This window comes from Penicillium hordei, assembly GCF_028827395.1.
Source record: "Penicillium hordei strain IBT 12815 chromosome Unknown utg000001l_segment0_segment0, whole genome shotgun sequence".
NCBI classification, from domain to species: Eukaryota; Fungi; Ascomycota; class Eurotiomycetes; order Eurotiales; family Aspergillaceae; genus Penicillium; species Penicillium hordei.
Window position 1 is genome coordinate 4,276,381 of NW_026623142.1, and position 20,678 is coordinate 4,297,058.

At 48.3% G+C, this 20,678-nt stretch overlaps 8 protein-coding genes across 8 annotated transcripts; 6 read left to right on the forward strand and 2 right to left on the reverse strand.

Annotated features, from left to right (window-relative positions):
• Positions 1–452: 452 nt before the first annotated feature.
• On the forward strand, positions 453–4,043 carry N7537_001621 (putative vesicle-mediated transport protein (Imh1); the record flags this gene model as incomplete). Its single annotated transcript, XM_056892679.1, has 4 exons — positions 453–461; positions 514–937; positions 991–3,949; positions 4,001–4,043. 4 exons carry the CDS (start codon positions 453–455, stop codon positions 4,041–4,043), a joined length of 3,435 nt encoding a protein of 1,144 aa, XP_056757674.1.
• A 349-nt stretch (positions 4,044–4,392) lies between these two features.
• N7537_001622 (GNAT family N-acetyltransferase) lies at positions 4,393–5,011 on the forward strand (the record flags this gene model as incomplete). The annotated part of the gene is made up of 2 exons (XM_056892680.1): positions 4,393–4,462; positions 4,527–5,011. 2 exons carry the CDS (start codon positions 4,393–4,395, stop codon positions 5,009–5,011), a joined length of 555 nt encoding a protein of 184 aa, XP_056757675.1.
• Positions 5,012–5,448: 437 nt separating this feature from the next.
• On the forward strand, positions 5,449–7,871 carry N7537_001623 (anoctamin family protein; the record flags this gene model as incomplete). Its single annotated transcript, XM_056892681.1, has 5 exons — positions 5,449–5,527; positions 5,583–5,736; positions 5,797–6,085; positions 6,137–6,568; positions 6,615–7,871. 5 exons carry the CDS (start codon positions 5,449–5,451, stop codon positions 7,869–7,871), a joined length of 2,211 nt encoding a protein of 736 aa, XP_056757676.1.
• A 161-nt stretch (positions 7,872–8,032) lies between these two features.
• N7537_001624 (uncharacterized protein) lies at positions 8,033–8,212 on the reverse strand (the record flags this gene model as incomplete). The annotated part of the gene is made up of 1 exon (XM_056892682.1): positions 8,033–8,212. One exon carries the CDS (start codon positions 8,210–8,212, stop codon positions 8,033–8,035), a length of 180 nt encoding a protein of 59 aa, XP_056757677.1.
• A 437-nt stretch (positions 8,213–8,649) lies between these two features.
• N7537_001625 (BZIP transcription factor) lies at positions 8,650–9,911 on the forward strand (the record flags this gene model as incomplete). Its single annotated transcript, XM_056892683.1, has 4 exons — positions 8,650–8,703; positions 8,921–8,936; positions 9,097–9,362; positions 9,414–9,911. The coding sequence occupies 4 exons, from the start codon at positions 8,650–8,652 to the stop codon at positions 9,909–9,911; spliced, it is 834 nt and encodes a 277-aa protein (XP_056757678.1).
• Positions 9,912–11,374: 1,463 nt separating this feature from the next.
• N7537_001626 (bZIP transcription factor) lies at positions 11,375–15,013 on the forward strand (the record flags this gene model as incomplete). Its single annotated transcript, XM_056892684.1, has 6 exons — positions 11,375–11,467; positions 11,532–12,648; positions 13,427–13,776; positions 13,845–14,011; positions 14,103–14,519; positions 14,581–15,013. The coding sequence occupies 6 exons, from the start codon at positions 11,375–11,377 to the stop codon at positions 15,011–15,013; spliced, it is 2,577 nt and encodes an 858-aa protein (XP_056757679.1).
• A 313-nt stretch (positions 15,014–15,326) lies between these two features.
• N7537_001627 (GMC family oxidoreductase) lies at positions 15,327–17,139 on the reverse strand (the record flags this gene model as incomplete). The annotated part of the gene is made up of 3 exons (XM_056892685.1): positions 15,327–16,279; positions 16,332–17,045; positions 17,097–17,139. 3 exons carry the CDS (start codon positions 17,137–17,139, stop codon positions 15,327–15,329), a joined length of 1,710 nt encoding a protein of 569 aa, XP_056757680.1.
• A 1,982-nt stretch (positions 17,140–19,121) lies between these two features.
• N7537_001628 (uncharacterized protein) lies at positions 19,122–20,108 on the forward strand (the record flags this gene model as incomplete). The annotated part of the gene is made up of 1 exon (XM_056892686.1): positions 19,122–20,108. One exon carries the CDS (start codon positions 19,122–19,124, stop codon positions 20,106–20,108), a length of 987 nt encoding a protein of 328 aa, XP_056757681.1.
• Between the last annotated feature and the right edge of the window lie 570 nt (positions 20,109–20,678).

Consider the following 20,678-nt stretch of genomic DNA (forward strand, 5'->3'; position numbering starts at 1 on the left):
GCGATAAATATTATCCTTCGGGCCTGTAAATTAAGGAATCATAAAACCCCCATTAACTAGTTAACTAATGTGTTCTACAAGTAAGCACAACAAATATATGTATGCGCCATTGCATTTTCGAAGACCAATTCGACCAAGATAAATAACAAAAATAGCAATTTAAATTAAATTAGATTCAATTATCCTAAAAATATAAATAAATAGCCAATAAAATATAATATAATAATCCTACATAGTACTATTAGTATGAATCCAAGTCTCCCAACTTATCAACAGCCGAAACCGACCTTCCACATGGCAGTTCCGCCTTGGCCACGCAACCTTGGAAACCAATGCTCCCCCTCACTTTCCTTTGCGGCCCATTGCTATTCTCTTTGTTTTTGATAAACACCTTTGCCAGTGGTCTTGAGTTTCTACATTCTATTGTCGTTTGGGTTCTCAGAACCGCGGCAATGTTTCAGGTACCTATTCGCCCTTTTGACGATGCGCCTCTCTAACTAACACCTGTCACAGCGGCTCCGCGACGCTATCGACTCTCGCATTGCAGAGGAACAAGCACGTCAAAAGTCCGCCCAAGATAACATCGAACGCTCTAACTCCGCTCGCCGTCCACCCGGACGCAGCCAGCCCTCCCGTCCGCGACGTAACACCGCCACCCCCATCCGAGGGCCCGACCCCAAGGAGTTTGAGGCTGAATTCACTATCGGTGATGATGAATCCAGCAGGTCTGGTACCCCCCAAGCAGATACACCAGAGGCTGCTTCGGAAGTAGGCGCCTCTAACGAGGGAGAGAGCGAGATGGCCGAAGGCAAACCGGCGGAGACGCCCGAGAACGAGACAGGGCAGGAGACAGAGGCTAAGGAGACTCCGGCTGTGCTTCCACCCGATGTTCGCGCGAAACTCCGACGACTTGATAAGCTAGAGTCCCGATACCATGGTATGCATCTACCTGATCAGAATGTAGGGCGCAAGACTAACTGAGTGTATTAGAATTGCTCAAGGCTTACCGCACCGCTCACTCGCGCGTCCTATCCATTGAACCATTCGAAGCTGCCTTGCGCGAGAATACCCCGCTCACCTCGATCGGCGAACCCAAGGCTTTCACGGAATACCTCAACCAATCAACCTTGAAAAGCGACATGGTTATGGAAGAGCTCAAGCGCGTCACCGAAGAAAGAGAAGACTTTAGAAAGAAGTTCGAAGCAGCACAGCAGGCTACCAAGGAAGCTTTGGATGAGGTTACAGGCCTCAAAAATGAGAAACCTAAGACTGAGACAACCAAGGGCACAGATGGAACCGGGGAACATGCCAGTGAAGAGTTCTTCTCGTTTGATAAAGAAGTTCCCCGACTGGAAAGCGAACTTAAGGAGAAGCAAGAAGAGGTTGAGAACCTTAGAACCGAGGTCGATAACCTCAAGCGCGATATGTCTGTCACCCGCGAGTCGACTGAGGGCATGGTGCAGAATTTGGAGACAGCCACCCGCGAGCTTGTCGAGCTGCGCGAAACTAAGGACAATCTGGATGCCGAGATTGAGACTCTGCAAACTTCCAAGAAGGCCGATCTTGATGACCTGAAGGCGAAGCTAGCAACTGCGGAATCATCTCTCAAATCAACCACATCCGAAGTTGATAAGCTTAAGTTGCAGGTCAAGGAGAAGAGCGAGGAAATCGACAAGCTCCAGAAACAGGCCTCTGAAAGAACCGAGCCTGATCCGAACCTCGCTGCTCAGTTGGAGACGACTAAGGAGGAGAAGAAAGCCGACGGGAAAAAGCTTGTTGTGCTCCAGGGTTTGGTTGACGGCCTCCGATCTCAGCTCAAGGAAAGCGAATCTACCGTGTTGCAAATGAAGACTGAAATCGACGAGAGGTGCGAATATACTGCTAAACTACAAGACATTTTCGAGTTTGTGGATGAGAACTTGAAAGAGAACACGGCGTGGGTGTCTGCTAGGGAGAAAGTCTTCGCTGGGGAGTTGGCCGACTTCAAAGAAGTCGTGAAGACCCTGGTCCCGGCCAAGGAAGAGCCCACTTCTACTGTCCCTACTCCTGCTCCTGCCCCGACCGAAGGGGAGACACAGCCTGCTCAAGCTACTGCCGGTGGCGGTAGTGGAGGGAAGAAGAAGAACAAAAAGAAGAAGAAGGGTGGCAAAGCAGAGGAACTTTCCAAGCCGGCTGATGCAGCTCCTTCAGAGCAATCGCCTACAGAAGCGCCTGCCTCCGCTAACAAAGAGCTGGATAAACTCAAGCAAAAGATCGAATCCCTCACCCAGCAATTGTCCGAAAAGGAGGCCGCCATTGACCGTCTTAGTTCTAAGCTGAAAGGTGAGGACAATTTGAAGGAGGAGATTGAGTCACTGCGCGATGACCTTGTCAACATCGGCCAGGAGCATGTGACAGCCAAGGACAAGATCAAGGAGCTTTCAGCAGAAAAAACTTCTCTTGCAGATACTATCAGCAAGCTCGAAAAAGAATTGGCGGAACTCCGCACTAGCAATGCTTCGACATCAGCTGACTCGGAGAAGGTGCATGCGTCACTCAAAGCGGAATTCGATAACCTCAAGGTCCGCTCTGCTACCCTGGAGACAGATCTTTCCGCCGCCCAGCAGCTGGCTGCCGCTCGATTCAAAGACCTCACAGACCTCCGTGAAACTCTTCAGAAGGTTCAACCTGAGCTGCGCAGCCTACGCGCTGAGTCTTCGGAGTTGAAGACTCTAAAAGAAAACCTCACTAGCAAGAATTCCGACTTGAAGGCCCTTGAGGGCAAGCATGAGGATCTGCGTGCTGAGCTGAAGACCTTCAAGTCGAAGATCTCAGAGCGTGACGCAGAAGTGGGTACCCTCAATAAGAAGATCCGACAGGAGACCGACAGCCGATTGAAGGCGGAGGAAAACCTTACTGTTATCCAATCTAATCTGCGTTCTGCCGAGAGCAAAAAGCAAGATGCCATCAACGCCAGAGACAAGACTGCAGGCGACCTCTCCAAGGCCCAAGACGGGTTAAAGAGTACTCGCGCTAAGATGCGCGAGATGGACGAACAGATTTCTCAATTGAACAAGGAACTCGGAGGCCTCCGAGATGAGATCAAGCTGAAGACAGCCCAGCACAGCAGCGCCCAGAGTCTATTGAACAGTATGCGTGACCAGACCACGGAAGTTGCAATGCAAATGAAGGAGGCCCGTGAGCGATGCGAGAGCTTGGATGAAGAATTGGCTGACGCTCACCGTCTGCTAAGCGAGCGAACTCGCGAAGGCGAGACCATGCGCCGTCTGCTCAATGATATTGAGGGTCGTTCGGAGTCCAAGGTGCGAGACTTCAAGGAACGTATGGAGGCTGCCATCGAAGAGCGAGACCGTGCCGAAGATGAGGCCAGCACCCAAGGTCGTCGCCGTGCTCGTGAGATGGAAGAACTTAAGGGCAAGGTCCGTGAAGCCGAGCGCGCCCTGCGCACGGCAGAACAGGACAAGGAGGAGCTTGAACAGTCCCAAAAGGACTGGCGGCGCCGTCGTGATGAGCTCGAGTCAGTATCCGAGAAGTCATCACAGGAAGTGACAGAGATTCGACAGGCCATGGCTGGTCTACGCGATGCCCTCGACGAAAGTGAGAAGCAAGTTCGTGATCTCGAGAAGGACAAGGCAGAGCTTCGTCGTTCAGTGGAAGAGACAAACAACCGACTAGAGAAGCTTCGAAAATCCCACAAGACACTCGGAGAGGACGTCCGCCTGCGTGGCTCCCCGTCCGGTCGACAATCCTCGCGGTCATCTACAGATTCAGGATCTCGTCGGGCAGTCGTATCTCCTGGCAGGACCGAGACTCCCCTCGGCCCACCCAGCAATGCATCCATTGACTACATGTACTTGAAGAATGTCCTCCTCCAATTTTTGGAACAGAGGGATAAGAACTACCAGAAGCAGCTGATCCCTGTTCTAGGAATGCTGCTCCATTTCGATCGGTGAGTTTCCTACTGAACTTTCTTTCTAACAATGGTCACTAACGAACATAGAACCGATGAGCAAAAGTGGATGTCGGCCATCATGTCCAAATAATTGGCGTTTATACCCATGGGCGTGGATTGCCTATCTAAGTCCTTTGTTCTGTACAATATCATTTTGTAGAGATAGTAATGTTTTCCTCCATCAAAGTAAAAAAAAAAAAAGCGTGTCATATCCATTGATATCCCTTTGCCTGTCAAGAAAGCATTGAGATACAACTATCACTTGAGGCAAGTTGAAAATTCATGTAAACTAAAGTTGAATTCAACATTTAAAGAAAATCGGTAATATTGCCTAATCCGGGATAGTAAAATCCTGGGGTTGTCATTGGAAGGGCGCGCTTATACTAGCAAGTACAAAAGCCCAAGAAAGTAAAAAGATCTCTCAAATTCTGTACTTCATCATGGATTACCTACGTCCTCTCTCCAACGCCATGACCGACCAACCCACCATTCGTCTCGCGACCCCCGAGGGCAAGTGCATTGACCTCAAAAGCTTCGCGCGTAGCACAGACACACCCCAACTAACACCAAGCAGATGTCCCCCTCATCCTCCAATTCATCTGCGAACTAGCCGACTACGAAAAAGCCCTCCATGAAGTCGAAGCCACCGAAGAATCCCTCCTAGCAACCCTCTCCTTCCCCGATACCCCACCCAAGCGCGGCGCTGTCTACACAGCTCTCATTACCCCGCCACCTACTGCCGACACTCCCAACCCCATCCCCGTCGGCATGGCCCTGTACTTCTACAACTACTCAACCTGGAGGTCCGCTCCTGGTATCTACCTCGAGGATCTGTATGTGCAGCCCAGCGCGCGGGGTCATGGGTACGGCTTCAAGTTGCTCAAGTACCTTGCTAAGCAGGTGCTTGAGGTGTCGGGTCGGCGGTTGGAGTGGAGTGTGCTCACATGGAATGAACCTAGTATTAAGTTCTATGAGCAGGTTGGTGCGCGTGGTATGGATGAGTGGATGAAGATGATGGTTGAGGGGGATGCGTTGACACGTTTGGCGCAGGATGCGTAAAGGGATGCATGGGTTGGTGTTGGGTGGGATAGGACTGGGGGATTGGTTCTGTATAATACTGCAATAGGCATTGGGGATGATTGCTTTTGAGTGATTTATTTATATTGTATAGCTCATTACAGATTGAGGGTGAAAGTGGGCTGCTATACATGTATGTTTAGGAAATAGCTAGTTATGGTCACAGCTGCATATGGCTCGATGTTATATATATATATATTATATATATTTGAAATGAAAATGAACTATATTCATATACAAAGATTTCAAACCCACGTCATTAATGTAATTGAACGTTGATAAAACAAGCGTCCAAGTTGCGTCGTAATGCAGATGGCTTTGCCCGTAACCAAGCACTTTAGCGCCAGGTGACGGCATTGACCCGCAGATCACCTCGATTTGCCTGTTCCACTTTCTTTCCTCTTTCAACACTCCCAGTGATGGCGACAATTCCAGATCATGTCCAGGAGTATAATCTCCATGTGGACTATGTTATCCGTTACAGCTTCGGAGATGTGGGTGAGTAAAAAAGAGCTCTAGGATGTGGCGGGGGGGCACATTCTAACAATTTCAGACCGATCGCAGGCCATTGAGCAGCTAGAAAAACTGCTCCAAGCACTGGCCCAGGTTGGTCTTCAGGTCGAGGTGCGACAAGGTGATGAGTCGTCTTTGCTCGTCTTTGTGAAAGCTTTGGAAAAGCGGCTGAAACGGGCAGTCTATCGGTCGCGGTGAGTGATGATGGGTGATCGTTATATGCCAATGTTCTAATTTTGATTTTGTGTTTCCAGAGTACGCGACTGGCTATATGGAATTCGCAATGCTGAGCCTACACCTTCCAATTCGATTGAGCCCCAGACCGAGGCTGAGCGCCTGCGGGTGATCAACCAGATGATTACACTTCCCAAGGAAGAGGGCGGCGCCGCTATCACCCCCAACCATGGCGAATGGAAGAACGTCACTGCTATATTCCCCCTTCATGATGTTGATACGAATAAAAAGTGGATAAGAGACTGGAGCTCGAAAACTTTCCTTTCCGATGATGACTTGGATCAGATCCGGAACAAGTTTGGAGAAAGTGTATGTGTAGCAGTGGTTGTTGTTTTTTGGTCAGGCTAACATAGACGGCAGGTTGGATTTTACTTCGCATTCTTGCAGTCGTACTTCCGATTTTTGATTTTCCCGGCTGTCTTTGGATTCTCTTGTTGGTTCCTGCTGGGCGGATATTCGATTATTTATACTATCGTCAATTGCCTTTGGTGTATTATCTTTGTGGAATACTGGAAGCGCCAGGAGGTTGATTTGAGCTGCAGGTGGCAGACTAAGAACGTCTCAGCTGTTCGGACCAAGCGACGAGAGTTCAAGGCAGAAAAGGAGGTCTGCGATGAAGGTACTGGTGAGATGCACGGTGTCTTCCCAGCAACTAAGCGCATGCAACGGCAGCTACTTCAAATCCCGTTCGCATTGGTTGCAGCAATTGCTTTGGGTGCTATTATTGCGACTTGCTTTGCCATTGAGATCTTCATCTCGGAGCTCTACAATGGTCCCTTGAAAACATACTTGGTATGCTGATCCTTCCTATCCCTTGGTACTAAAGCTTACCCTTCAGATCTTCATCCCAACCATTCTTGTATCGGCGCTTGTGCCAACCATGAGCGCCATTTTGACGTCCATCGCAACGAAGCTTAATGACTACGAGAACCATGAGACAAATGATGCGTACGATGCTGCATTGACCCAGAAGGTCTTTGTTATCAACTTCATCACTTCTTATTTGCCAATTTTCCTGACGGCCTTTGTCTACGTGCCATTTGCCAGTCGAATTGTCCCCTACCTCGATGTCTTCCGCTTGACAGTCCGGCCTTTCGTGTCAAAGGAGCATGCCATCTCAAAGCGATCGCATTTCCAAATCGACCCAGCTCGCCTGCGAAACCAGGTTGTTTACTTCACTGTCACAGCCCAGATCGTTGGCTTCGCCATGGAGACCATCGTGCCCTATATCAAACAGCATGCACTCCGTAAATATAAAAAGTACAACAAGGAGCGCAATGGTAAGCTTGACCGAAATGGCGACAAAGAATCGCCCGAAAGACCGGTCGTGTCCTTCGATGATCCGGCCGAGGAAGTGCAGTTCCTCACTCGTGTGCGTAACGAGCTTGAGCTTTCTGAGTACGATGTGACTGATGATCTACGTGAGATGTGTATTCAATTTGGATACTTGGCCCTTTTCTCACCCACATGGCCGCTTGTTCCCCTCTCCTTCTTCGTGAACAACTGGGTCGAGTTGCGATCAGACTTCTTCAAGATCTGCATGGAGTTCCGCAGACCTGTGCCACTGCGGACTGACACGATTGGACCCTGGCTCGATAGTCTGGGATTCCTCTCCTGGGTCGGAAGTATCACCAGCGCTTCGCTGGTCTACATGTTCAGCGGAAACTCACAGCACGGGCCCAATGGCGAGCCGACAGATATCAAAGGCTGGGCTCTACTTTTGACAATCTTCTTCTCGGAACACCTGTATCTTATTGTGCGGTATGCTGTGCGGGCTGGTATGGCCAGAATTGAGCCTCCCAATTCCCGCAAGGAGCGCGCTGAGCGTTACCTCATGCGCAAGCGCTATCTTGAGTCGACAACCAATGCCGAGGCGGATGAGGAAAAAGACGAGGACGAAATCACGTCTGTGGCCCAGTTAACTGATATCTCACGCACCTCTCTTGAAGATGATGCTCGGCGCGCCTCCTTGCATGGTGCAGACCCGGCAACGCGTTTCTGGATGCACCAGCGAGGCTGGACGGAGTCAGTGAAGATCGGAGCTGGGATTATACAGGCACAGCCTACCAGTGGCAATGCCAAGAAGCAACAATAGTGCTTCAGAGTTGTGCAGAGCTAGGATGTAGGGGCAGGGTCTCGGGGATGTAAGAGGCTGACAGTGCTTTTTGGGGGGTGGATACGAGATTACGATATTGTAGAAGTTTAAACTTGCTACGCGATGTCTAGGTAGATAATAGTCACCGATATTGGTTTGATTCACGCTTTGAGTTGTCCCAATTCAATCGAATGATTGTTTAGTTCGTTTTGTGCCTCAGGCGGCGCTGTCGGGATAAGCGGTGATAATGAGGTCATGCTGACACGGTCGGGAATAGGTAAACGCGTTCCGAGGCCGGATGCGGGCGGGACGTAGTCAGCAATGAGCCTCCTCTTGAACATGTTCACGGGTACGACGACTTAATTCGATTGGAGGGATATGACGAGCCATCATGAAATTGTGGTTAAGCCCAATCACAGCCTGTAAATATAGTAACCAGCCAGTTTTATAGCAAAAAGTACAGAGATAAACTCCGGGGTAGAAGCCCAATATCCCGTTCACCGCTTGCCTAATGCAAACACTTCGCTTACCAACACCTTACATAAATCCATCGACGATCGCCCCAAATCCTCTGACTCAGAATCCTTAAGTAATCCTCCTTCTCCTTCAGGCCCGCCATCAACCTGCTTACAGCATCGGATCTGTAACTGCTTACCTCATTTTAACTGTATTTTGATATCAGCAAAGCAGCTGTCTTTGCTCTCAATTGTTGTCGACCTAAGAGTGCCGTGCAAAGTCACTGCTCAATTTCATCACCAATCCCCTTTATCCTAAATCAATGCAGCCTGCACTGGCGCCAGCGCCGCATCCAAGCATGCAGACTTCTGCTCAGGTAAGCAGATCATCTTGAACGCGTGTTTGTCATCAGACCTATAAAAGTCCCATGACGAGTATTCCTCGATACCTTGGATGTCGCGACGCTTATGTCGCGTTGTCGGGAACGAGACTCGATGTCTCCACGACGCGTCGTGTGTGTCTCGAGCTTTGCCGCGTCATCTATATCATTCATTCTGTTATTGCCTATGGTCCATACTAACATTTCACTATAGGATCACGCGGATCAGGGTACGTGATTGTAGTTTAGAGCCATTACATCTGAGGGATTCGTGGATCCGTGGATTTCGGGCCTGAAATCTACCATACCCCCATCTCCTCTCATCTCACTTGGGCAAACTAGGGTGCGCGTCGCACGTGATTGTTCCTCATTGCTAACATGATTCTATAGTCCTTCATGACCAGCTTCTAGCTGCTCAGCACCACCTCGGTGGTCGCCCCCAGGGTGCTCCGGGCCAGCAACAGCACTTGCAGCCCAACAATACTAGCCCCCGTGACCAGCCAAACATTGACCCCGCCATCTCGGGTGCCATGCTCGGCGCGCCCCAAACTCCCACCCAACCCCAGGGTTCTCCCCCATCTGACGGTGGCTCCAAGAGCTACGGAAAGCGTGAGCTGTCCACTTCCAAGCGCGCTGCCCAGAACCGTGCTGCTCAGGTATGTCCTTTTGATACCTTACACGCAGTCCTTCACTGATCACCATAAAAGCGCGCATTCCGCCAGCGCAAGGAAACCTACATCCGCAAGCTCGAGGAAGAGGTGAAGAATATCGACCCCCTCAAGGACCAGGTTAAGTCCCTGGTTGGCGAGAATTACCAGCTGCGCGAATACATTATCAACTTGCAATCTCGTCTCCTCGAAGCCCAGGGTGAAGTCCCCGAGCTGCCTGCCAACATCGATTTGAGCCAGCCTCGCACCACTGAGATGGCGCTTGCCTCTGCCGGAGTCCAGAACTCCAGCCCCTCAGGCTCAGTGCCCACCCCTGGTCCCCAGGGACAGCACCCCAGTTCTGTCTCTGATGACATGAACTCTCTGAATCGCATCGCTGCTGCCACACTTGGCATGCGTAAGCACCCAGATGACGCCACCTTCCTCAACAACAACAGCTTCCAGCAGAATAAGCGGGTGCGCACGGATGATAACCAGGATGGAAATGATGGTGTGAACAAGCAGGAGGTTTCGCACGGTCTTCCCATGGTCAACTAATCGCCATGCCATTTTCATCACCATATTGATTGCCAACGTTTTGCGATCACCTTTCGATACCCGCGTCTGTGTCTTTTTTTTCCTCGCTCCTTATTCAGCTTCGGTGTTACGTTATGTTTTGACGACACTTACCATTTGTTCTATCTCGCGTGTTCTTCTGGATCTCCTGTGCCTTTTGTCTTTACTATTATGTCATGTCCCCCCTTTGCGTAATGGTGTGTGGCGCAGTGAGTGATTCCATACTCTTGATTTCGGCTTCGTGATTCGGTGGTGTTTTGAGTTTTCTTACCTCCATTGTGGTAGATTGAGGGGGGAGTTTATTATTACCTCGTTCTGTCTCATACTTCAACTCAATCTTCAACTCAATCCATCTGTTTATTTGCTCAACTGGGCTAATCACAAACTGTGGACATATAGTACTCAGTGGGCTTTCGCTGCTTGGTGGACGGTCCCTATCCCACTGCTTTTATGAGGACTTTACGGTATTGCCCAGTGCCAAGCTCGCTGAGTAAATCTAGTCCGATCTGAGACTTTTGAGGTGCTTCGTGCTAGCGGGTTTAGATGGGCTGTAAATCGCGGTATCGTAGTACTATTCGGTGTTTCAGTCATTGTCTAAATTAACCCTTTGAAATAAAGCTATCTGAGGCAGTCCTTTGAAGCCAAGCGCTTCGACTTACCTATTGAAGAGGGGAACGCTCAAGGCTGTATGCTCTACGGCATACGGGTCGATTCAGCACTCGTAACTCAGCTTCATGCCCGACCTTGCGCATAAAGGAACCCAGGTGCACTGCCCTGGAAGTGGATTCAGAGAGGTGTAGGAGTGTGTATTCTCAATCTGTATCTATCTGCTACTTGTAATATCAATGCTTACATAACAACATATGGCAAAAGAAGAAGCAGCAGGGGCAAATGCGTAGTGGGGAGCCTATTTCCCCACTACACTATGTACCTGTTGTGCCTATCACTTTATAACTATACGTCTGTTGTATACGGCATAGCTTGATAGAGACTAAGCTTTTCTTAACCGCATGATTTAGATACTACGACTGCATAGTCTGAACATGTTCTACTGGCGTGACTAAGTACTTCAAAATGTCACGTCGCATCGGAAATACCTCGGGAGGAAAAAAGAATGGGACTCTCCGTTATCCGTCGTGGTGGTTAAATTTTTCTTTTTGAATATTCAATCAACAATTAGAGAGAGACATTGGGTATTTCATTGAACCGGCCCAACATACTGACCCAATTGGTGTATCCATCCCAACTACTCAACTATCCATAGTATATTGTGGGGACCGAGGCGGATTACATTATCAGCACTTCGCCACCGGGGCTTTTCACGCATAGAGACCGAGAATATGCCCACATCATTGCTCAACGCTTGCCCATACAAATATTTTTGAGACTAAGGATAAAATCTCGTTTGGCTCGATCTAGGGCGCACCTATATGGGATAGATCAACATGTCAGACTCGACAACCAAGCCTCAAAAGCGTCCACCAAGGAGCGCGGGTAGGCGCAGGCTCGATGCACCCGGAGAAGCTATACTATCTGAGGTAATTAGTCTCCACGAGATCAATGAGAAACAGTGGAGAAGATACATTCTGATTCCCCGCACAGGATCGGCGAAGTCAAATCCGCCGTGCTCAGAAAACCTATAGATTGAAGAAAGAAGCAACTCTTCAACAATACCAGAAACAAGTTGCCTTCCTCGAAAATAGGATGAAGGAAATCAGAAATTCGCTTGCAGACTACAGGGTCACTCTCCAGTCTAGCCTAGAAGACACTCATTGCGAACTTCTCAGGGATTTTGACAGTATCCTGAGTCTTCTTACTTGTTCATCCGAGGACGTTGTTCAGAGTGTCAACGACATTTCATCAAGAGAAACTTCCAAAAAGTCCATTCCACAGCCATCCCGGAACATCCAGTATGATGAACATTTCACCAATGATGCTATTTCTGGTCAGTACTCTATTGCCGAACGAAGCTCCACATGCATTGAAACGCCCCCGGAAACCGAGGTCAGCCCGCATCAAGAGATCAGAGAGATGGTTCTTTGTCCATCCCCACTTGTCATACAGGAACAGAGGAGATTAGATTATGATCAACCCACTGTGCAATCTATCGACCGATTTGGTGGAGCCAATGTTCCCGATTCATATTCATTCCTGGAAAGTTCGTTCACTCGAAGACTCAAACGATCTGGTCTAGAACATGCCTTTCGAATATTTAGTGATCCACGCTCTGATCCGCTTGAAGTCTTCCGAGTATTTAGACTCGTCCCCTGTTTTAAGGATAGGGCAAAGATGTACCCTTACTTTAGGGACCTGGTTACTTCTGAACGAGGCGGTTCATTGGAGATTTCTACACTACCATTTTATTGTATTGGGGGAGCTGGAACACATTATGCGACGAAAGATGAAAAAGGGAATTTTATCTACCCACCGAAGATGAGGCTCCCTCGAAGAATACTCGGTACTCTGCCCATGCCCGCAATTCCAGGTGACCCGAATTCTGCCCAACAGGCTCAGAGTAATCTTGAGCTTTGTGGGTTTGGTGGGCAGTGGTTTGATTGTCGCGACGTGGAAGGATATCTTAGAGAGAAAGGTGTGGACTTGGACGGACCTGGTTTGTTTCCCACAGTGCATAATTTAGCACCGAGTCCTGGTCAATCTGAGCTTGAACCTGGTTTATTGGAAACCCAATATATATCATCTTCCGAAACCCAGACTACTGGTAAGTTGCTCTCATTTACTAGCAAGACTTGAACTCACAGTACACATGTGATAGTCTCGGCATCACCTCGACCACCAGAATGTTACGTACTCGACCTTGAATCATTCTTGAGAGGTGAGCTTTCGCACTGATATCATGTTGAAGTCTGTTTCTAAAAAAAGAATGCTAGCACTCCTTCGCGGGGTGGCTATCTTAGGACGAGCACCCGGTTTCCGACGATTCGATGTTGAAACTGCCTTTCGCTCAGCCTTGATGCGAAAGGTATCTTAAGGTGACAATTAATATATCTCGTCCAAAGATGGGGATTGGCGAGATACTTAGAAACTAGAGACACGATGTCCAATGCAATTTATTAGTCGCATCCATCCTATGCTTGAGTTGGCAATGAGCGCATAGCAAATGATGGTACTTAGTTCATTCGCTTTGAATACATAGGTATGCAGCTAGGACCCAACCTTGCTCACCTATGTCTGGCCGGAGCCCGAATTGATTACATTATCACCGTGATCAACCTCCGAGGTCCCATCAGAAGTTTCCAACGGTTGGGAATTGCATGCCCAACAATATGGTGTCCATTAATATCTCACATTTCTAAATCTCACCATGGGTTTTTTTTGGGTTAGTGATCCACTTGACCATGAGCCTCGGCAAGTAGAATTGTTCTTACCACGTATAATATATCTTAAATATCCTCTACCATCTTAAGACATTTCTTCATCTAGAATCGCAAAGCAAGGGACTTTATAAGCCTCACATAACTCACAGATACAAGCTTCAGACGGCAAGTCGGCAACTGCGAGACCTCAATTTTGTGCTGAATGCTTACCATGTTGTGACACAGAACGAACTCTTCAAATTTCCGTTGACGGAATGTTGGACGCCACTGGCTTACTCTGTACATTATGGAGCAAATATCGGTTGACGATTGCCATTACCTTCATCAGCTATATAACATTGGTTGGACTTCTTCGATACCGCCGCATGGCGAAGATTGAGGCCCCATTCGCTCCTGGCAAGAAAGACTTGTCAGAAATGACGGTCAAAGAAGCGCATGATATATTGAACCAGTTGCAAGAGCTCGAATTTCCACATGCGTTTTCTAAAGCTCGCAAAATTGCTCTATTGAAGGTACGATAAAATTGTGTTCGGTTCCACAGCACCATAGGGAATGCCACTAAACTCAATTATTGTTCTAGGCTGGAGGTATCCCGACTATGTCCAAGCTCTTCGCTGTTACAGGCCAAAACAACAAGCGAAATTCCGGGAAGCGCGCTGTTGATACGGAAATCCTCTTGCGAGAAGTGCAGTCCAAACCTCGGGATTCTGATCGTTATACAACAGCCGTGGCTAGAATGAATTATCTGTATGTTGGATGCACCCCTGAACTTATCTTGTTTTTACTTCAGGGTGAACATAAGTATGTTGTTCTTTTGGCTGACCCAGGGGTTTGCTAGCCATGCTCGTTACCGTCGTGCTAACAAAATAACGGATAATGATCTCCTCCATACTCTGGGTGATGGTCTTGCCGAGATCGTGACTGTCGTTGAAAGAGAAGAATGGCGCAAGCTTACCGACGTTGAAAAATGTGCTCTCGGTATCTTTCACAAGAACCTGGGAGAAGACATGGGAATCCCTTTCGATGCGCTTCCTTCAAAAAGTGACGGATGGAAAAATGGTGTGCACTTTGCGATTGAATTGATGGAGTGGACAGTCCGGTATGAGGAAGAAGTGGCAAAGCCCACGGCAACGAACGATCAATACGTTCGAGTCTACGTTGATTCAGCATTGTCGTCACTCCCTGGGTTCATAAGAACGACTGTGCGAAAGATGCTGGGTAATGACTTGGACGATGTCATGAGAACGAGCCTTTGGTAAGTTTTGCTTCTCTTTTAACTATGAAAGCCCTGTCCCTTCCTTTGCTAACGTGTACAGTCTTGAATCCCCTGGCCCAGTCCTCTGGTTCCTACTAGCATTTATCCGAGAAGCAAGAAAAGTATTTCTCCGATATCTTGCACTTCCACGGTCTTCATCCAGTGCTATTAAACTTGTGCAAGACACACCAAACCAAGTAACGCGTCTATATAATTTCGAAAGAAAAACCCTGCAGCCATGGTACGTCCAACCAACTTTCTGGTCAAAATGGGGACTCGGCGCATTCCTGGTTAGAGCACTGGGAGGGAAGGTGCCCGGGTCGCGAGGAGACCGATATCAACCAGGAGGATACGACTTGATGACGATCGGGCCGGAGCCACAGAAGGAACATGGGGCGGAGGAGATGAGATCCGACATTGAGGTAATCAAAGCGAGAGGTGTGGCTACATGTCCGTTCTCACAGGCTAAAGCAAAGTCGGGTCACTTCGAGTGAAGTTGTCTACTTATACATGATCCCGGGGATCTGTGTAATGAAACAAATAAATAATAAAACTTTATTCGGCAGCATAGGTTGAGAAATAAATCTTTGATATGACGGAGAGTGAGAATGCAATAGCATTGGCCGCATGCAATATATAGTCACTATCATATTTTGCTACCTCAACGGCGTTCAGACTGAACAATATGCTGGAAACGATTGTCATTCTCATCTACCTGAGGATCGCCGAAGTACGCTAGATTTGAATCGTGGCCAATTCGAGATTATTGAACAATCTTGACTTACTAATATTACGATAAACTATTTATCATTTACTTTCATCAAGACCATATTCCTTGATAAGGACATCAGCACAAGTAACACCAGTCACATAAGCTGTAGCCTGCGTGTGGTTGTTAGTGAGAACAGGAACAACACTCATATCAGCAACGCGGAGGTTCTCCATTCCCCGCACGCGGAAGTGTGTGTCAACGGCGGCGTCACTAGCATCGGCCTTGCCCATCTTGACGGTACCAGTCATGTGCCAGCTAGAAGAGAGGAAATCCTTCCAGAACTGGAGGATGTCCTCGTCGGAATCAGACGCGGGCCCGATAAGCGTGGAGACGGTATCCTTCGCAAAGGACTCGTGTCTACTAACTTCCAGTAGGTGTCGGTAGATCTCGATACATGCGCGACGATCGAAGGGATCCTCGAGGAAGCGCGGGTTGAACAGCAGCGGGACACCAGGGTCGGAAGACTGCAGGCGCACTTCGCCGCGAGATTGTTCGTTCATCATGAATGCCGCGAGACCAACATAGCTGTAGTCTTTGAACATATCGGGCAACATGAAATGGATGGGAAGGTGGGTGATCATCTCGTAGTGGGGGATGGTTTCGCGGTTCATAAATTCCTGTACGGATGCTGGAAGTGCTTTGAATTCGGGTGAGGAGGTGATGCGGTCTGATTTGAACCAACCACTGCCGATCTGGCAGCCGTACCGGGTCCACAGGCCGGTGTTATTGTCTTCCCACTGTTTCATTGCAGCTTCCATGGCGGCGGGGTGTTGGAAGAACGAATTGCGGTCGTTTGTTTCGGGGTTACGGGCAAGGATGAGAGGAACAAAGTAGTGGTCTCGGAGACCTTGACCAATAGCGGGGAGATGATTGACTACTGGAATGTTGAACTTCTCAAGGTCTGCGGTTGGTCCGATTCCAGAATGCATTAGAATCTTTGGGGTGTCGAGTGCACCTGCAGAGAGAATCACATCCCGAGAAGCGAAGTCTGTAATCTACGTCAGATGAGGTGAATGGTAAAAGTTCAGAATGAGACATACACTGCTGGCCCTGAGTCTCTACTCCAACTGCCTTTTTGCCCTGTAACAAGATCCGCTGTACTGAGTTGTTTGTGACAACTACAAGATTATCAGGAGCACTCGAAAGCAAGTCAACAGCCGCGGTACGCTTTCCCTTGCTAGCGGAGTTGATAGTGGCAGCCATGCCGAGGGGATTACCCGAGTTGTGATCCAAGTTGAGCTTATGCCCAGCCGCTTCAAATGCATCCAGCGAGAGCGACAAGTCCCTTTCCCAATCCTCTGCATACCCGATGCGCAGGGCACCCGAATTTCCGTGGTCGGAAGCAACCGGATTGGCATACTTCTGATCCTTCGATAGTGCAACACCACCATTGAAAGTCTCCAAATTCTTGAAGCGGGTTTGCATTTCCTTCCATCCAAAGGTATCGTCGTCCACCCCAGATGCCCACTCATTGTAGTCGTCCCGCGCGCCTACAGCGTAGACCCCGAAGTTGATTGCTGAACCACCTCCCAGACCCTTTCCACGCGAGTAGTCGAGCTCTCGCCCATTGCAATGTTCCTGAGGTGTGGTCTTGTAACCCCAATTCATGCTCCCTTCCATGAATGTCGTCCAGCGCTTTCCGTCCACTCGCAAAGCTCTATCGTCATTGCGTCCACCTGCTTCAAGAAGTAGGACTTGAGGTCTTTGGGCTGATTTGGCGAGCCCCGCAGCCAGGGCACAACCAGCTGGACCACCTATTTAAGTGATGAGCACAAGAGACACATGCGTGTGTGGTGTATTATTACCTCCTACGATGACAAAGTCATATTTGCTTTTTGTAGGTTCCATGTTGAACGCAGTCTTATAGCGTCACACGCAATTTGCGAAGATCTTGCAGGGGCACGTTAAGTGTATAACTAAGTATTTCTTTGTCTATGTGGGACATGTCCCCCACCAGCTGAATACCCCTCTTTCCCCAGTACATTGACAGTAAGCCAATACACTGAAAACGACAGGCTGCATGCAGACACGTAGGGATCCAATGATAGGTGGGGTCATCCGGAAATGTACCCCCCACTAGGGATCCATGACGCGTGGTAGAGGGATCGCATTGATTTGCCTGCAATAATATTCACAGAATACTGCATATATTTATTCATGACAGGGCTGAATGGACCATTGAAGCCAAGGAGGCTGGTTAATCAAGCCAAAGTTGCAGGGACTGCGCATGTAGATCACATGGTGAAGGATGGATAAAAATTGAGCCTAAGTTATTAGTGGCACGCCAGGGCAAGGCTAGTATCCATAAGAGGATATATCTGAAAGTCGCTCTTTTTTTCACACCCCATGGCTCGAGTGGTACTCACCAGGATCAAATCTACAATGTTGGCTCTCATAGAGTCTTGTACCTTAAGACTTTTGCTCACAACAGGCAATTTCCGGTTCCACTTCGTTGAAATATTCTCGATAGTGTCGCGAGGAATCTGAAAATTGAAAACAATAAGATCCAAGCGGATAGGGGGTCCACAGTGCGACCAGAGAAGACTAGTGCAGGATATCAATTTTCTAAAGCTAGGAGGTCTCTCTCTAGAGCTGAGTGTAGTGCAGAAAGATGACAGGTCAAAAATATCTATGGATGCATGTTTCAGGTTGTAATAGCACTATTGTTCGGCTGCCGCCATCATTCCCCTTGGTTCCTTACCACGGCTATCATGGTATGCTCTGGAGTGACTAGTCGCTTGTGAAGACGAAGCGAGCCATCTGTATGGCCTGTGCGCCCAGATCTGTAACGGGGAGATCTTGGGCACGGGCCAAAGACGCACAAAAAGTACAACATATGCATATATGTTGGGACATATTTTCCATGCCGATTCAAAAGGGATATGGCTTGGGAAGTCATGGTCACGAGACCACGGACGAACGCGAACGCACGGTTCCCCAAGTTATTTTGGGTCTGGATTCTCCGCAGCAGAACTGGCCAATTATATGTGAGAACATATTCCCCACTGCCCCGGGCAAAACCGTGAAGATTCACCCTCGGTAATTGAGACACCCGAGCATCTTTTGTTTATTTTACAAAGAAGTGGAAGTATATTGGAACATATAGACGGTTGCAGGTTGTACATTGGGACTGTAACCACTTCAGCCACTTAGCCAGAAGCCATTACCGGTCTAGCCATCTGAAAGTTAGACTATACGGGGATAAAAAGTTGAAATCTGAATGGAGAAAGATCATCCGATTTTATTAGTGTAGATCTCATTGTTATTCCCTCTAAAATTGGAAATAACAGTAAAAAAAAATAAAAAAAATTGGTGCGAAGTTCACGTGTGGCGGTTCCAAGGGTTCCCTTTCTCGGCTTAGCTTGGCATGGAGGCAAATAAGCCGGGGATAGCCCTGGACTTTTCTTTTCTCCTTGACTCAACCATTCTCACTGTACAATATAATTGCATTGTTGAACGTTTACTTGGCTTTACTCCCTGCCTTGAGACCTTGACCTCATCATCGTCCTCAGAATCTCCTCCAAAGTTACATCCGCATTCTTCGGCAAACGAACTTGCGATCGGATCCTCTCACCGATCTCAATCCACTCCCGAAACCCCCCCCATCTTTGTCCGATTAGCGAGCCCCAAATCTCGATACCTTTGGATCAACATACCTCCATTGGCGCAAATGACTTGCTCGGACTAGCACAACTATCATGGCTACGGAGCTCGTACAATTCAAGCAAAGTGTACCGGGATTCTCACTAAGCGGGGCATGAAATATCCTCTCTACGGTCATTCCAATACCAACATTGAATATATATCCCAGCCAGGCTAGTTAAGTCACCATGACAAACCTATCGCAATCTCCCGACGGGATGCATGGCTACCGTGACAATAATGTGGCAGTGCGGACATTGATGATTGTTTTCACCTCCATCGCATTATACAACGCTATTGAATTGTTAATATTGTTATTTTTGACCTTTACTCATTACCGAGGACTTTACTTTTGGACGCTTCTGCTCTCGGTAATCCTCGGAGTAGTCCCTCACGCCGTTGGCTACCTGCTGGGATTTTTTATTCTAGCTCCATTATGGTTCTCTTTGAGTCTCTCCACTATTGGCTTCTACGTCATGGTCCCAGGCCAATCGCTGGTCCTATACTCTCGTCTTCATTTGGTGGTCAATAACAATAAGGTGCTTCGATTTGTTCTTTGGCTGATTATCATCGACGCGATCATTCTCTTGATCCCAACGACCGTTCTTACTTTCTCTGCCACGTACATCGGAAAACCGTCCATGATTCGCGGATATAATGTCATGGAGCGAATGCAATTGGCCTGGTTCTGTGCCCAAGAGATGGTCATCTCGGGAATTTACATCGTCGAAACCGTGAAGCTGCTCAGAATGATGCCAGACAAGGACCGACGACGATCCAGAATTATGTATGAGTTGCTGACCATCAATTTTGTCATCATATTGCTTGATATTTGTTTACTCCTTGTGGAGTACATTGGACTTTACTCGCTGCAGACCACGTTGAAGGCCATGGTCTACAGTATCAAGTTGAAGCTCGAGTTCGGTGTGCTTGGAAAGCTAGTCGACCTTGTGCAAACTCATCGATCGCAACCCACTTCGTCCGAACACGAAGAATATCCTGGCTTCGTGGATCCTTCCCAGATTACATCTGATATCACTCATGCGGCCCCGCGGGAATTGCAACCGGGGGGACGAAGAGGGTGGAATACGTTATCTATGGAGAGTTTGCCCAGTTCTGAGCGCAGAATTCGTCCATCTACCCGGTCGACCGACGACAGCATGCATCCATCTTGAGACCAGACTGGTGATTCTGAATCTTTCTATCACTTGGACCAACGGTCTAAATAATCCTCACGAGCACAACCTATCAGGCTTTGGTTGTTCACTATCTCAATTGGCTTTCTGCTTATCAGAGGTGGCGCAGATTTTCAGGAGTAATGGACGCAATTTTGCTGCTTCATCTACTTAAAGGAGAATCGCCTCAAGTCTGCCAAAAAAAAAAAAAAAAATGACAACAACCCATAATCCCGCCCGTTGGAATCGGAATCCCTTGATTTCATTTCGCTCACGCAACGAAACATTTGCGCAGCTCTTTCGGCGCATCAAAAATCTAATGCCCATCGATCCTTGCATCCTAGCGCGAGATCCGACCGACCTTGCTATCAATTCCTGCTGCCTGTACAATATACTATGTGGTTCAACCAAACCACTGTGCAAAATTCCACCAGATCCGCCATAGGACTGCGTTGTTCATCTGTACCAGATTTTGCAACTAAAATATGAAGACCTGTGGGATTGACGCCGAAAATGACCGCTTGTGAGGCCAGAAACGGTTGCCTTTCCCCACATAACTTTGGACGTCCA